The sequence below is a fragment of the Anabrus simplex genome, chromosome 1 (assembly GCF_040414725.1).
Source record: "Anabrus simplex isolate iqAnaSimp1 chromosome 1, ASM4041472v1, whole genome shotgun sequence".
NCBI classification, from domain to species: Eukaryota; Metazoa; Arthropoda; class Insecta; order Orthoptera; family Tettigoniidae; genus Anabrus; species Anabrus simplex.
The window spans coordinates 353,163,948-353,180,959 of record NC_090265.1 but is presented as its reverse complement, the minus strand read 5'-3'; the positions used below and the strand labels follow the sequence as shown (position 1 = coordinate 353,180,959).

The following is a 17,012-nucleotide window of genomic DNA, read 5'->3' as shown; positions in this document are numbered from 1 at the left end:
TTCATCGAATCACTACTAATCTACATTTCGGGGGGGGGGGGGGGGGTAGGTTCCCTATCAATTGTTTACCAAATCTTTTCTTAAATGATTTCAAAGAAATTGGAAATCTGAGCATCTCGCTCAGAAAATTATTCTATTTGGAAATCTGCTGAACATCTCCCTCGGTAAATTATTCGAATCCCATAAACAAGTATTCACCCCAATATGTCCTCTTGAATTCCAACATCATCTTCATATTATGATCCTTCCTACTTTTAAAAACTCCATTCAAACTTAATCATCTACTAAAGTCATTCCATGCCATCTCATCACTGACATCTCAAAACATACCACTCAATTGACCAGCTTGTTTCCTTACTCCCAAGCCTTTCCAGCCCAAAGTTTGCATTTATTTTGTAACACTAGTCTTCTGTTGGAAATCACCCAAAATAAATTGTGCTGCTTTTCTTTGGAACTTTTACAGTTCTCAAATCAAGTAACCCTGGTAATGATCTCATACACTGGAGCCATTTGGGGGTCTTACCAGCAGCTTATACTCTTTTACAACCTTATTACATTTCTTAAATACTTTCATAACCAAATGAAATGAAATAGCGTATGGCTTTTGGTGCCAGGAGTGTCAGAGGACAAGTTCGGCTCGCCAGATGCAGGTCTTTTGATGTGACTCCCATAGGCGACCTGCGTGTCCTAATGAGGATGAAATGATGATGGAAACGACACATACTTCCAGCCCCCGTGTGAGCAGAATTAACCAATTTTGGTTAAAATTCTCGACCCTGCCGGGAATCAAACCTGAAACCCCTGTTACCAAAGGCCAGCATGCTAACCATTTAGCCATGAAGCTGGACATTACCAAATGAAGTGATCTGTAGCCTTTAATTACAACCTGTTTAATGTAATGACCACAATAAAGATCATTCCTTACATTAACACTAGGTAGGCCTAGTTGCAATAATCCCCATCAATACAGTAATAAAATCTTAGAGGACTTTTCTCTATGAAACAGCCTGATTTCACCCTATTTACTATTGTACTATTGCCTGCTGTCCTCCTCACAACATTGTTGAGATCTTTTTTTTACAGTTGCTCACAATGCTGTAACTTATTTATTATACAGTACTTTATCTGAAGACTTCACTCAGATCTTAGTTTAAATTTTTTTTTTTAATAGAAACTGGATATTACAAATAGCGATATAGAAAAAAAACTGAATATGGTAATCTGTTTCATCAGTTGACAATTATTAATTTGTTTACTTCAAGGGCTACTATCTCATTATACCACAATGTAAAGATCATTGTATTACCGTATTCCATGGCTTAAATGCCCATACTTACTGGTTCAATGTTCTCCAGAGCAGAATTATCAGATGACCCAGAATTGTTACTGCTGCTGTTATTATTGTTGTTCTTGTTGTTGTTGTTGTTGTTGTTAGCATTGTTATTATTGTTGTTGTTGTTGCTACTACCACTTCTGTATTTGTTGTTGCTTCGTTCTCTTTCCTGTTGGTTTCTGGATGTGGGTCGAGAGCGAGAGTTGTAATTATTGTCATTGTTGTCATTACGATTATTGGGATTGCCAGTATAATAATTCTTCTTTCCATTGTTATTATAGTTATTATTTCTGCGATTATTATTACCTGAAAAAGTGAGAAAAGAAGTAGAATGTAAGCAACTGAAGACTGTTTCATTTAAGAGCAACGGAATATAATTATTGAAGCATTGCAATATTCTGTCTCTTCCATTAATTTTTTTTTTTTTTTAAACTTTGGTCACTGTTTGACACATTGGAAAATGTTGAAAATAGCACATAATTTCACTTCTTCAGCTACTGTGTTATTTTCAACAACACTCAAATATCGTATGGCTTTTAGTCCCGGGATATCCCAGGACGGGTTCGGCTCGCCAGGTGCAGGTCTTTCTATTGACACCCGTAGGTGACCTGCGCGTCGTGATGAGGATAAAATGATGATGAAGACAACACATACACCCAGCCCCCGTGCCATTGGAATTAACCAATTAAGGTTAAAATCCCTGACCCGGCTGGGAATCGAACCCGGGACCCTCTGAACTGAAGGCCAGTACGCTGACCGTTCAGCCAACGAGTCGGACACTCAAGTTTTTAAAGACAGGTCATGGAAAATTAAGAGCTTATTTTCATCGTTTAAAAATTTTATATAGTCCCATATGTCCATGTAATGTCAGTGATCAAACTGTTGACCATTTATCATCTCATTGTGAATTACTTGAGAGAGAAAGAAGCATTTTAATAAACGATATTTTAGGTAAAGAGTCATGGTCAGTGAGCAAAAGTAGGGTAGTCAAAAATTATTTTAAACAGTTCTTATGTTTCACGAACTAATTGTATTTGAACAATTGTGAAAAAAACGATATCGTTTTGTTTACATTATTATTTTGTTTACTTATGTATATCATAACAGCCATTGAATTAAGAATGTATCTCACATGTAATTGGAAAATTAAGTTATATTTGTAATATGATTACTCAAGCATGTAGTAGTACTGCCATGTAATGGGGCATGCTGTGAATAAATGGATAAAAAAACTACATACATACATGACCCTCATTAAAGACTTGGAAAGGAACAAACAGGAGCCGAATCAAGTCATAGACAAGGAGAGAGGAACAAGAAAAGGAACACAGAATAGGACAAACCTAGTATCAGGTCAGTGTGGAAAGAGAGCAACAGACAGAGGAGACAGGGACAAACATGAAAACACAAAAGGACGAGGACAATCTTCACATCTTCATTTACTGCCATCTTTGAATAAAAAAGGCTCACTCTCCTAATCAATCCTTGTCCATTTTTTTTTCTCATTGCATTTGCTGCACAAGCCCTTAATGGTAGGTCATGTCAAAGAACTTCAATCTTATAGGCATGTGCATAATCACTTGTAGAGAAGTAATAGTCATATTGTTCAGACACCACTGTCGACAGCCCTGAAGATGGTTTTCCATTGTTTCCCATTTTCACACCGGGCAAATGCTGGGGCTGTATCTTAATTAAGGTCATGGCTGCTTCCTTCCCACTCCTAGCCCTTTCCCCTTGTCACTATAAGACCTATCTGTATTGATGCGACGTAAAGCAAATTGTGAAAAGAATACTTATATTAATATAATTCACCTAAACTTGATATCAGATGTATAGTGGAAACTTTTAATTGCAGACTATGTCATATGGTAACATTAGTTTTGAAATGTTCTGCATTAGCACTCATGAGCTTGCTAGATTACAGAAAGGTCAGTATACAGTAAAATATACATAAGATAATTCAGAATATTCATTCATAACATGTTAACTTGAGCTCTTAACTACGTCTTAGTAATTTTTTAATGGTGTTTTTGCATAGATTGACAGTTAAAAGTCTCTCTATCTGTTCACTTGGAAACAGATTCATTGAATATATTTCAAGTGATAAATTTCAGCACTGTATAGAGATTAATGAGCTGCCACATTGTGAGTGTAAATAAAACAAAACAGTTAATGTAGGTAGTAGTGTAAGTAATTCTTGATGTGGATTACATAGCGTAGCCAGGATCGGCCGATAGTGGGGGGAGGTTATAGAGTTACAAAATGATGATAGAACACAATGAAGGTGACTGTGCATCTGTGGTATGCGCATGCAAGACTTATCATTATAAGGACACTGATACCAGTGAATTATGTTGACATTCAGATTGCAGTGCACTACAATATCTTACATTAAAATACATAACAAGAACATATGATCAAGGTTAACAAGTTAACAGCGAATTATATGTTTAGTTTATAATCTAAAATCCAACTTTTGAGGTTTCTTAGAAAATATATTCAGCAGTATAATAAAATTATTCCGGGCTGTTATGCCGTGGTCCACTCCTCTCGCTCCAACTGGCAAACGTCTGATATCAGGTGTTTTGACATGCTCTTTATTTTATTTTGGTAATCAAATTATTATTTATTGAAATGTGCTAATTATGAGTTAATTGAAAGAGAAATGTTTTGTCATTATCAAAAAATAGTTTGTTGTACTAATGGGATGTAAAACATTGCCAAAGTAGCATCATAATCCCACTGTCTTGAGAAGCGAGAGGAGTGGACCACGGCATAACAGCCCGGAAGAATTTTATTATATTGACACCGGCTGTGAAAGCCTTCATACTTTAATATATTCAGCAGAATTGTTGGTTCCACCATTATGTCTCTGAATGTTTGTCAGTTTCTGTTGGTTTTTATTTTTGTAAAATTTTCATGCAGGGGTTCTAACCCCTAGTAACCCCCTCCTCCCCCTTGACTACGTCCCTGCGATGTATAAGAATACTGCCAGCACATTCATACTCATCTTCCATAGTCTGAAGGACAGCCCTAGTTGAATGAGCTGTTAGTCCAATATTATCAAAAAGATGATTCCCATAGGATGAACTGTTTTATGTGATACTCACCTCCATTGTTATTGTCTGAAGGATTGTCCCAGTTGGACAAATTACTCATACACATCTTGGCTGCTTCTTGAAATTCCTCTTGATGTTGATCGTCTTCCTCATTACGACACCTCAGTGCCTGAAATTGGATAGAACAGACATAAGAGATATACCAAGGACAAGGATAAACTCTGCAACTGTACACTCTGCCATCTCCTCAACAAAACCAGTTCTTCCAGATTTTTCTTCTCAGCTCCCTACAAGGTTGTTTTTGGTTCCCAGCTTCATCAGGAGGGTAGATATCCACATTCATTGTGAGGGCCATTCTTGAAAATCCATTTTTCTCAATGTGAGAAATGTAGGATAAGAAAGAGGCTAAATAAACACAAGGGGGAAAAAAGAGATTCTACAGATGATGGAAGACAAACTAACTTCTTTCCTAAGTTTGTCTATGTTCCTTTCTGTGTGATACCTGCATTAACATTCTTTTTGTTACTTCCTTTCCTTATGTTTATCCCTTATCCTTCTCTTCCCTTCAAAACTGGCTGAGTATGGAAGCCTGACCTCCTGGTGAGGCTGGACTGCAGAAATGAGCTCACTGATGGTTGTGAAGTAATGGGGATCTATGTAATTTAACACTCCAACTGGCAAACGTCTGATATCAGGTGTTTTGACATGCTCTTTATTTTATTTTGGTAATCAAATTATTATTTATTGAAATGTGCTAATTACGAGTTAATTGAAAGAGAAATGTTTTGTCATTATCAAAAAATAGTTTGTATAATAGCATGTTGTACTAATGGGATGTAAAACATTGCCAAAGTAGCATCATAATCCCACTGTCTTGTGGTAGCTGCCACATACTCAGTGGCCAGCCAAGCTTATGTCTCAGCTGAGCCAGCTACATTTAGTTGCCAGTTTTTCTTCTGATATCAACCTGGAGTGTTGATGTGCACTTGTGTCAGCAATATTGAAACATTTCCTGGTTTGAGAAGAAAACACGAAAATCAGTTTATTGTCTCACAACTGGATGTCACGCTGAGGACAATGTTGTAAGGAGCCGAAAGGAAAATGAAGGGTTGAAACAACAACTGATCCACAAGTACAATATCTTTATATGAGGTGTAGATAATGAAGTGCTTTTACCATGCCACCTGTTCCACACCAACCAGAAGGTAATGGAACCAATTTTTTCCAAATCTTCTAGATATTATTTGATGCATACATCCTGTACACGAAGAACACTGATAAGCCTTTACCAAGATGAGAATTCATGGTCAGTATAGTTATAAGATTGTTAAATGAACTGTTCCCAGTTCCAGTTATGGGGCCAAAAGCTCATGCAGGGGGCCCCTCTCATGCCCTCGAAAAATTGCTACAGAATAACAATTGCCTATGTGTTGTGTGCTTGGAAGAAAAGAAGAAGAAAAAGAAGTCTACATACTGGTGTCCAGGATGTAATGGTGGAATTCACCAGGGGTGTTATCATAAACTAGTACACTTCTGGAGGCCTGACAATCATCGAGTAATAAGAAATACAGTTTTGATTTACGTCGCATCGACACAGATAGGTCTTATGGCGATGATGGGATAGGAAAGGCCTAGGAGTGGGAAGGAAGTGGCTGTGGCCTTAATTAAGGTACAGCCCCAGTATTTGCCTAGTGTGAAAATGGGAAACCATGGAAAACCATTTTCAGGACTGCCGACAGTGGTGTTCCAATCCACTATCTCCTGGGTGCAAGCTCACAGCTGTGCGCTCCTAACCACATGGCAACTCGCCCAGTGAGTAAAAAGAAAGACTCACCCAAGTGACTAGGGTTGGGCACTATGTTCCTGTTTCGGCATACTGTGGCGGTGCACAGTTATGTTCCGCTGTTCCAGAACACCGAGTGTCAATTGTTCTGAAACATTCTCAAGCGAGCTGGAGACACTGACTCGCTGTCCCATCAGAAACGCCACTATGCACTGCCCTTCACCTACTAGCTGAACTGTGCAGCGGGCGCACGGGACACGGAACTGTAACTGCGCAGTGTAGAGAGAACTTTGAGAGGCAACATTACATGCTCTGCATCAGTGGGAACTGGGAATGTGCCTGTACAGAACGTGCTGTGTGGTGTGTGCCTGTGTGTAGTTATGGCCATGGTCCAGCATAAAGCTGCAGGGAACGTGAACGAACAGTCGGAACACTGAAATTCGCGCCCAATAATCAAGTTTAAAGTCTGCTTTTAGGTTAAGATTTTTCCGGTCAATATAAAATACACATAACACGGTTACAATGGCGGTGCAGGTGTTTAAAAGTAACCAATTCAAGAATATTTTCACCAGTTGAATGTATTGGCCTGTATTGTGAGTAATTAATATCTCGAAAATTTCCCTCAACACTTTCTCGGTGATTGACATTAAAAATTAATTTGGACTTTAAGGAAACTTTTAAGCCCAAGAAAAATATAACTGGATGAAAACATTGATGTACTTTTGTGCTGTTACGCTCTCTGCACTTCGAATTCCTTCCCTCTCAGCTTCCATTTACTTTCTTCAATATCTCGAAAATTTCCCTCAACACTTTCTCGGGGATTGACGTTAAAAATTAATTTGGACTTTAAGGAAACTTTTAAGCCCAAGAAAAATATGGGTCGTCGCTTTGGAATTAAAAATATAACTGGATGAAAACATTGATGTACTTTCGTGCTGTTATGCTCTCTGCACTTCGAATTCCTCCCCTCTCAACTTCCATTTACTTTCTTCAATATCTCGAAAATTTCCCTCAACACTTTCTCGGGGATTGACGTTAAAAATTAATTTGGACTTTAAGGAAACTTTTAAGCCCAAGAAAAATATGGGTCGACGCTTTGGAATTAAAAATATAACTGGATGAAAACATTGATGTACTTTCGTGCTGTTATGCTCTCTGCACTTCGAATTCCTTCCCTCTCAGCTTCCATTTACTTTCTTCAATATCTCGAAAATTTCCCTCAACACTTTCTCGGGGATTGACGTTAAAAATTAATTTGGACTTTAAGGAAACTTTTAAGCCCAAGAAAAATATGGGTCGTCGCTTTGGAATTAAAAATATAACTGGATGAAAACATTGATGTACTTTCGTGCTGTTATGCTCTCTGCACTTCGAATTCCTTCCCTCTCAACTTCCATTTACTTTCTTCAATATCTTGAAAATTTCCCTCAACACTTTCTCGGGAATTGATGTTAAAAATTAATTTGGACTTTAAGGAAACTTTTAAGCCCAAGAAAAATATGGGTCATCGCTTTGGAATTAAAGATATAACTGGATGAAAAAATGTTGACACTCCAGCACACGGCGGCACACAGCTGGTATCGACAGGCAGACACAGCCAAGACCAACTAATCTATCTAGTGCGGCCTTGGCACAGCACGTTCGGTTCAGGCACATTCCAGCTGAAGCGGAGCATGTCCTGTTGCCTCTCGAAGTTCTCTCTAGGACGCATTTACAGTCCTGTGTCCTGTGTCCCACGTCCCGGCACTCTGTACCGAAACACTCCGCCTCAAGCTCCTAATGTTGCGGAACAAGTGAATGTTCCGGTCTGCCCAACCCTACAAGTGACTCAAAGTGAAATGCACATGTCATAGCATATAACTGTTGTATAAATTGTTCTATATTTTTTTCCCAGCTTTGAACAGTACTATAAACTATACATTGGTACGTAACTATTTACTATGAACTGGTGCTCCTTTTATACATCTCTTTTTTTATTCCTAAATATAAACACATTATATATAGCAAATATTTTGCAAAAATAAATAATGTAAACAAAGGCATAGGCCCTATAAGTGACAGAAACCTATTTTTGAGGAAACTAATAATGTCTCTTTAGTGCTTAGACACCAAATTTCAATTATGGAAAATATTTCACACTTAAACCAATTTTATAAATGTCATATTGTTCTGATACATTTTATATATATATCTCAAGAACTCTAAAACAATTGTGGGGCCGATGACCTTAGATGTTAGGTCCCTTTAAACAACAAACTTCATCATCATCATCATCATCATCATCATCAAAACAATGTGTAGATCTGGACAACTATTAAATGTAGGCTACAAACAACATACTGTAATGCAGAAGGATCGTATTTAAATGTAGGCTGTTTTATACTGTAAGTAGAAGTTCTTGGAAGTACACTGATGTAATGTACAACACCATGATTTCATCAGAATTTGTTTTAAATACATAGTCTGTTTTATCAAAACATATGTTGCCTTCATCCCTCTCTACTGTTGGGGTAAAACTTAAGAGAGAGGATTTTGTCCCTTCACGGGATCATATCTCTCTCATGAATTGATGGTTCAGTACTAGACGAATTAGATTGTGCAGTAAGCGTCTTAAGATTTCAGCCTGTGAATTAAAAATGAAATTAAATATGTATATTTTCAAATTATTTTACTATGTTTATTCTATCCAGTTGGTAGGATGTGTACTCTTGCAGGATGGTAGTATAGTAAGTGAAATTGAATCAAGGTGCAGCAAAGCTAATGCAGTGAGTGCACAGTTGTGATCAATAGCATTCTGTAAGAAAGAGATCAGCTATTTTTACATCGGTCTGTTTTCAGATCAACTTTGCTTTATGGCAGTGAAAGCTGGGTGGACTCAGGATATCTTATTCATTAGAATTAACAGACATGAAGGTAGTGAGAATGATCACTGGTACATACAGGTGGGAACAATGGCAGGAGCATACTTGGAATGAGGAAATAAAGGCTCGATTGATGAGCTGTATGCGTAAACCGACTTCAGTAATGATGTCATGTGATGCCAAAGAGGGGAGGATAGGTTGCCTAGTAGAATAATGGACTCAGTCATAGAAGGTAAGAGATGTAGAGGGATACGAAGACAATGATGATTTGACTCAGTTTCTAATGATATAAATATAAAAAGTATAGAGCAAAATGAGGCCACAGAGCTAGTTACAAATAGAGGACTGTGGTAGATTTAGTAAAATTAAGAGGCTTGCTGACTGAACACTGAAAGACATAACAGTCTATAATGAAGATGTATGTATGTATGTATGTATGTATGTATGTATGTATGTATGTATGTATGTATGTATGTATGTATGTATGTATGTATGTACACTGACTGACAGAGCAAATGCAACACCAAGAAGGAGTGGTTCGAAAGGGATGAAAGTTGGGGAAAAAACAGAGACGGCACGGACGAATAATTGATGTTTATTTCAAACCGATATGCAGGTTACACAATGCGCACGGCATCGACTCAGTAGGATGTAGGACCACCGCGAGCGGTGATGCACGCAGAAACACGTCGAGGTACAGAGTCAATAAGAGTGCGGTTGGTGTCCTGAGGGATGGTTCTCCATTCTCTGCCAACCATTTGCCACAGTTGGTCGTCCGTACGAGGCTGGGGCAGAGTTTGCAACCGGCGTCCAATGAGATCCCACACGTGTTCGATTGATGAGAGATCCGCAGAGTACGCTGGCCACGGAAGCATCTGTACACCTCGTAGAGCCTGTTGGGAGATGCGAGCAGTGTGTGGGTGGGCATTATCCTGCTGAAACAGAGCATTGGGCAGCCCCTGAAGGTACGGGAGTGCCACCGGCCGCAGCACATGCTGCACGTAGCGGTGGGCATTTAACGTGCCTTGAATACGCACTAGAGGTGACGTGGAATCATACGCAATAGCGCCCCAAACCATGATGCCGCGTTGTCTACCGGTAGGGCGCTCCACAGTTACTGCCGGATTTGACCTTTCTCCACGCCGACGCCACACTCGTCTGCGGTGACTGTCACTGACAGAACAGAAACGTGACTCATCGGAGAACACGACGTTCCGCCATTCCCTCATCCAAGTCGCTCTAGCCCGGCACCATGCCAGGCGTGCACGTCTATGCTGTGGAGTCAATGGTAGTCTTCTGAGCGGACGCCGGGAGTGCAGGCCTCCTTCGACCAATCGACGGGAAATTGTTCTGGTCGATATTGGAACAGCCAGGGTGTCTTACACATGCTGAAGAATGGCGGTTGACGTGGCGTGCGGGGCTGCCACCGCTTGGCGACGGATGCGCCGATCTTCGCGTGCTGACGTCACTCGGGCTGCGCCTGGACCCCTCGCACGTGCCACATGTCCCTGCGCCAACCATCTTCGCCACAGGCGCTGCACCGTGGACACATCTCTATGGGTATCGGCTGCGATTTGACGAAGCGACCAACCTGCCCTTCTCAGCCCGATCACCATACCCCTCGTAAAGTCGTCTGTCTGCTGGAAATGCCTCCGTTGACGGGGCCTGGCATTCTTAGCTATACACGTGTCCTGTGGCACACGACAACACGTTCTACAATGACTGTCGGCTGAGAAATCACGGTACGAAGTGGGCCATTCGCCAACGCCGTGTCCCATTTATCGTTACTACGTGCGCAGCACAGCGGCGCATTTCACATCATGAGCATACCTCAGTGACGTCAGTCTACCCTGCAATTGGCATAAAGTTCTGACCACTCCTTCTTGGTGTTGCATTTGCTCTGTCAGTCAGTGTATGTATGTATGTATGTATGTATGTATGTATGTATGTATGTATGTATGTATGTATGTATGTATGTATGTATGTATGTATGTATGTGTGTATGTATGTGTGTATGTATGTGTGTGTATGTATGTATGTATGTATGTATGTATGTATGTATGTATGTATGTATGTATGTATGTATGTATGTATGTATGTATGTATGTATGTATGTATGTATGTATGTATGTATGTACTCACAATATCTGACATGTGCTGAGAGAATATCCCTTAGTGTAATTTCTTAGTGAGTGGTCTGGCTGGCAAAGTGGTAGCAAAATCTGCTTAGCAGTGTAGTGACCTGCACCAATGTTTATATTACATCATTACAGTGATTGTGCCTGCAGGAGTTGGAAAACTTAGGCTACTCCAATTTTTAAAAAAAATGAATATTCAGATGGGGGCATGTAGGATCCTGATTTTGAAAATGTTTTGCTTTCATGATTCAAAAGGGCATTGGTGTTTTCTCACTGATGGTGTCTAGTACCCTCTGCTTTTATATCTTTCATATTCTTTGCTTTAACAGGTTTCAGCTAAACTTTACTGAGTAGTTATGCATAATAACACAGCAAAGAGAATGCTATCACTTGCTCTCTCTCTCTCTCTCCCACGAGAGGCTCCCCAGTGCACTGCTGTGACCTGCCCACACGAGATTTACTTATTATGCCACTTATAGTGTTTGGATCATTATACATTAAGTCCCAGGTGTTCTTAACTTTGGAGCATGGGTTGGTGAACACAGGGCCTTTAGAGCTGAGTCCTGGTATTGTTTCCACTTACTTGTGCCAGGCTCCTCACTTTCATCTATCCTCTCTGACCTCCTTTGGTCAACTCCTGTTATTTTCTAACCCCAACAGTAATAGGCTTGTGAATCCTAGGGATTCTTTGATTTTCACACCCTGGCCCTTGTCGCCTTTTGGCTGATATCTTCATTTTTCGAAGTGTCTAACACATTCCATTTCTTCCCTCTGATTATACAGTGTTGATAGAGGATGGTTGCCCAGTTGTACTTCCTCTTAAAACAATAATCAGTCCCACCACCTCATTGTACATTATACAATACATACATTTCAGCCACCTCACAATTGTACGTATCCACCACTCGGCGCATCCTTTATCACACTGAAGATCTTCCGCATACTACTACTACTACCACTACTACTACTAATAATATTAATAATAGTAAATTTTCTGTTGACGTATAGGGATATCTGAGAAAAGAAGAATTTAAGACCTGGTGTCAACTTGTACTCATGGTAAAAGTGTTGTTCTAAATGAAGACTGCCAATCGGCCAACAGATGGTTAGATTCTAGAAAAGGACTCAACAGCTGTGAATGAAGAGATGCCATCAAACTTAAAGGAAGTGTCACACTCGTGAGAGCAATTCATGGACACAGCCAGGACGGAACCCGTTGTATGCACAGTAGTAACTCCAGAAGCGGAGCCAGGATTTCAGTTGGTCGGGGGGGGGGGGGGGGGGGGGGACAGACAGTATGGTAGGTCTTCTTCCAGAATTTTTTGGTGGATGTCCAAACTTGCAGAGAGTTTAGGTGGTATAGAATACCTAATAAGGAAATAAGTGTCCTTGATTCCTAGTAAGAGTGGTGGATTCATGCAGATTCCACAAGCTAATAGTAATATACATCACACATAAAATGTTTAATAAAAGTACTTTTGTTAAAACTCCTGGTATATCTGGACTCTTTGGACACATCTCTCCCCCTACCCCATCCCCCACCTCTGGATATGCCCTTGTCTTCATGTACTATTCCCTTCCCAAATACTAGTTCTTAATAGATGCCAGAGCATTGGAATTTTGTTCAGCAGGAAATTTTTACGTGCCAGAAGCCAACGACATGGAGCTGTTGCCATTACAACACCCATTTAAAGGGCAACTGCCCCAAGCTAGGATTTGAACCTGCGAACTCGGACTCAGAAGGACAGCGACTCAACCAACTGAGCCACATGAAAAGGAGGCGTTTGTACTTATTGTTATAATGATGCTTGCTTGTTGTTTAAAGGGGCCTAACATCGAAGGTCATCGGCCCTATTGTTATAAATAGATACAGTTATTATTTTTACAAAGGTTTTATGAGGAGCATTTATTAAGACGTATATTTTCCTACTGTCCTAAATGCACGAAATCGGACGGAAGAACTAGCTGGAAGCTAAGGAGCCTTGCTGGGATGTTGCTTCCTTCTATTTACTTTTAGGTCTCCTTATTTTAGAATTTGACTTAAGGTATCCTGCAGTCAATTCCCGGCAATGACAGAATTATGATAGGCGTGAGATGATTTTGTTTGTTGGATATAATTACATCGTAACAATCAAAACCATCAATATCTATTAAAGATCCGTCCCCGCACTCGGTAGGAGCGGCTTTCTTTCCATATCCCCCTCCTAAGGAAAAGCCATATCCACACTACTGGCCTCGACTTATTCCCCACTCACTGAAATTATTTTCTGGGTTTGTCACTGCATCCACTCACCATTCAAAATACAAGGTAAGCCCGAAGAATGGCAAAATATACCACCATAAATGATGCAGTTATGGTTCAAAGGTACTAAAGAAAAGTAAGTAAGGTTAGGGTTTGTGGGATTTTAAATCTTATGAGCATTAGCGACGGGATCTACGGTTTTGAGTAGAATCTGATTCAATAGAACGTGACTTCCCATTTCAAAAATTTTGCATGCATCGACTGCAATTTAAGCCTCGGCCATCTTAATAAGAAGACAGAACCATTGGAACCGAGCCTGCCAATTACAAAATAGTTACTCGCACTTTTGATGGTGCTATTTGAGGTTCCAATTAGTCCCCGGGCATTTGACAAAACAGGCAGGCCTATCTATAGAACTTACGCATGCATCTGCGATCATGTCTTGATACTACATGCTAGTGCTGCTGTTAGATCAGTAGTGATTGATTGATTGATTGATTGATTGATTGATTGATTGATTGATTGATTGATTGATTGATTGATTGATTGATTGATTGATTGATTGATTGATTGATTGATTGATTGATTGATTGATTGATTGATTGATTGATTGATTGATTGATTGATTGATTGATTGATTGATTGATTGATTGATTGATTGATTGATTGATTGATTGATTGATTGATTGATTGATTGATTGATTGAGAATAAAATTCATTCTCATAACTTACCGAGGATGTACTGTACATAGGTTTGGCTTCTTTATGACAAAACGGTCCATCTTCAAAACAGTCACTAGTATGGCACAAAATGAGGAACTCACAATCCTGTCACAGTCTTCCCAACACTGCAACTTAAATACAGCACGTGTCTCAACCACAGTACAACCCGAAAATCACGACCACGCTTTGCCAGGGTCCCTTGGACATTGTCATTTCCAGGAACCGAGGTTTAAAAGCTGACACGATGTAGTAAGAATGCAACTGCTTCTAGCCGTGGCCCCTGTTATCTTGGTGGTCAGGGTCTGGCCCCCTACAGAGTAATCCGTTTCTAATTGCCCTTCTTCTCATCTCCTGACATTTGTCAACACGCGGTTATATTCCCAATACTGAGGCCTCTACAGGGGAATATCACCGCACATCACAATCCCAAGTGCTTTCCTTTCATTCAAGCTACTTCAAGTAGTAGGCCTACAGACATGGAGAATTATGTATGGCCCTACTGAGCCTTGCTAGTAGATTCTTTGTCGGTATGTTAATTTTAATATTTCAGCGTAAGTTCTTAATTTGTTCATATGGTACGTAAAACAACGGCTGATCTTTTTGGGAGAGATCCGGCTCCCCTGCCCCTGCCCCCCTGCCCCCCTGCCCCCCTGCCCCTCCCATGGCTACGCCACTGAGTGAGTCTGAAACACTAGTACATGTATGATTTTGCACACATATAGAACTAGAGGATGCCCGCTACCACATAATTATGAGCAGGATAGCGGCTTCACTTGCTGAAAATAACGTTGAATTCGTCGAGAAAGCTAACTGCATCCCCGACAGCGGGAGTACAAGACGAGTTGACTATATATTTTGAAGTTGGTTCAGAACAGCCTCAGCCGGTCGACCAAGAAACGAAAGATAACTACGAACTTACATGGAATATTTTAAGAGGAAGTACTTCTTGCAGAAAGGTTTTTTTGCTAGTTCCTTTACGTCGCACCGACACAGATACGTCTTATGGCGACGATGGGACAGGAGCGGCCTAGGAATGGGAAGGAAGCGGCCGTGGCTTTAATTAAGGTACAGCCCCAGCATTTGCCTGGTGTGAAAATGGGAAACCACGGAAAACCATCTTCAGGGCTGCCGACAGTGGGGTTCGAACCCACTATCTCCCGGATGCGAGCTCACAGCCGCGCGCTCCTAACCGCACGACCAACTCACCCGGTTTGCAGAAAGTTACCGTTACTGGACTAATGACTGGCAGACGTGGAACAACCCCAAAAATCATTTCTAAATTTTTGTAGATTTCTTTTCATGAGCTTGCACCTAGGCAATGAGATGGCCCTTCGCGTGCTTTGAAGGGATCCATGAAGATCTTACGAAGTTATCTGTATGGTCTATAATAAAAGGAAAATCCAAATGTCGTTGATTATAAATTTAGAGAAAGAACCATACACTAATGTTTATTGTTCTTTTTACGTTCATATTACTAATGTTTGTTATGGCATCTTTGTAATATACAGTTGTTCTTTAGCCTCTGAGGCTGTCTGCGTGCCAATTTCGACGATCCGCTTTACTCTACCCTGTGGGAATGAAACCGGACATCTGTTAAGCGATATATGGTTGAGTTTTGATTAATTTGATCGGGCAAATATCAGATATGTCACCAGAGATCTTTTACATGTCGCTATCGTACGACATGGATTGCCGAATTGACTTTTTCCTCCACTCTTCAAATATCCGACCACCTCTGACAAGTTTAAACCCTGCTCTTGGGGTCCGGAGGCAGGCGTTCTACCACCAAATCACACAGGGAACTTCTATCAAGAAGGAACTATGATAGAAAGTCAGTACAGCTCACAACTCAGCAAATAAGTAGTGCAAATAAAATATTTATAGAAGGCCATATGAGATTCAAATGATTTTCTTATCTACATGAAGGAAGAACTCTTTATTTCTGAATGTAAATAAATATCGACATACCAACTGTAACTAAGGAAAATAGCATCTTCGGTAAAGCTGTTTAATTTTCACGGGTTACATTTCAAATATTCCGGGTATTCTGAGTGATTAATCTTCTTATTAATTCTGAGTTGGTGTAACTGCGAGATGAATACACGAGAGCATTGTGGAGTGACGCGGGTGACCGCCACGCCCTCACACGAATATTTTATTGTGAATTGAATATACAGTTGACTTTCAAACCTTAGTAGCATCCTTAAACATTTCTAATTTAACAGGTGCATGACGAACTAGCCATACTTCCACTGAAAGAATGTAGGCGTTTGAGTCAAGTTCATTGCCAAGTACGCGGTGAACATTTACTAGCCTATTAATGCAATCATAATGAATATATTCTATCTAATAGATAGTGTAACTTGACTCTTTCAGATTACTTGCCATGTTTAGAACAGCAAGGTAATATTTCATCGGGAGCGCAATGATGCTTCTCGTCGCCCAACACTAGTGCTCTGGGTTCGAATTCCGGCGATATCGGATGGGAATTTAAATGGTGGCAGAAAGGGTCTTAAACCCCAGTTAAATCCTAAAATGAACCTGTGCGTTCTGCTGACCTTACATGTAACATTTGGAGATGCATTAAGCAAAAAGAAATCTTCGAAATAAAGTTCGCTTATATAATTCATTTATCAGAAAGGCTGAGAATTCTCAAAATGTACGGTACTTTAATTGATAAATGAAGAAATGTAACTTATACTCAATGGTTCAATGAAATTGTGATTAAAAGACAACGTTAATGTGTAGTGTCTGTTGATACTGGTCTCTGTCGCACAGCAACACTGAATTCATCTATGGAATGAATATTCAGGGGGAAAAAAATGCAGTATACCATACCCTGTCACCCAATTATGAAAAATTAATTTCGTGAA

General features: G+C 40.1%; 2 protein-coding genes across 3 annotated transcripts in view; one reads left to right on the top strand and one right to left on the bottom strand.

Moving 5' to 3' along the window:
- Positions 1-12,310, top strand: part of Dera (deoxyribose-phosphate aldolase) — a 145,093-nt gene extending 132,783 nt beyond the window's left edge. Inside the window, exon 7 of the transcript XR_011017514.1 lies at positions 12,183-12,310. The gene's annotated coding sequence lies outside the window, so the exon portion shown is untranslated. The remainder of the gene's footprint in view (positions 1-12,182) is intronic.
- LOC136856788 (GATA zinc finger domain-containing protein 15) overlaps positions 1-14,350 on the bottom strand; it is a 49,589-nt gene extending 35,239 nt beyond the window's left edge. Inside the window, exons 1-3 of one of the 2 annotated variants that reach the window (XM_067134899.2) lie at positions 14,149-14,350; positions 4,444-4,561; positions 1,338-1,639 (exon numbers count right to left, since the gene is read on the bottom strand). In XM_067134899.2, the coding sequence (XP_066991000.2) occupies positions 1,338-1,639; positions 4,444-4,561; positions 14,149-14,166 (438 nt within the window). In that variant the 5' untranslated portion in view covers positions 14,167-14,350. The remainder of the gene's footprint in view (positions 1-1,337; positions 1,640-4,443; positions 4,562-14,148) is intronic. The other variant, XM_067134898.2, reaches the window with a different exon arrangement.
- Positions 14,351-17,012: the final 2,662 nt, after the last annotated feature.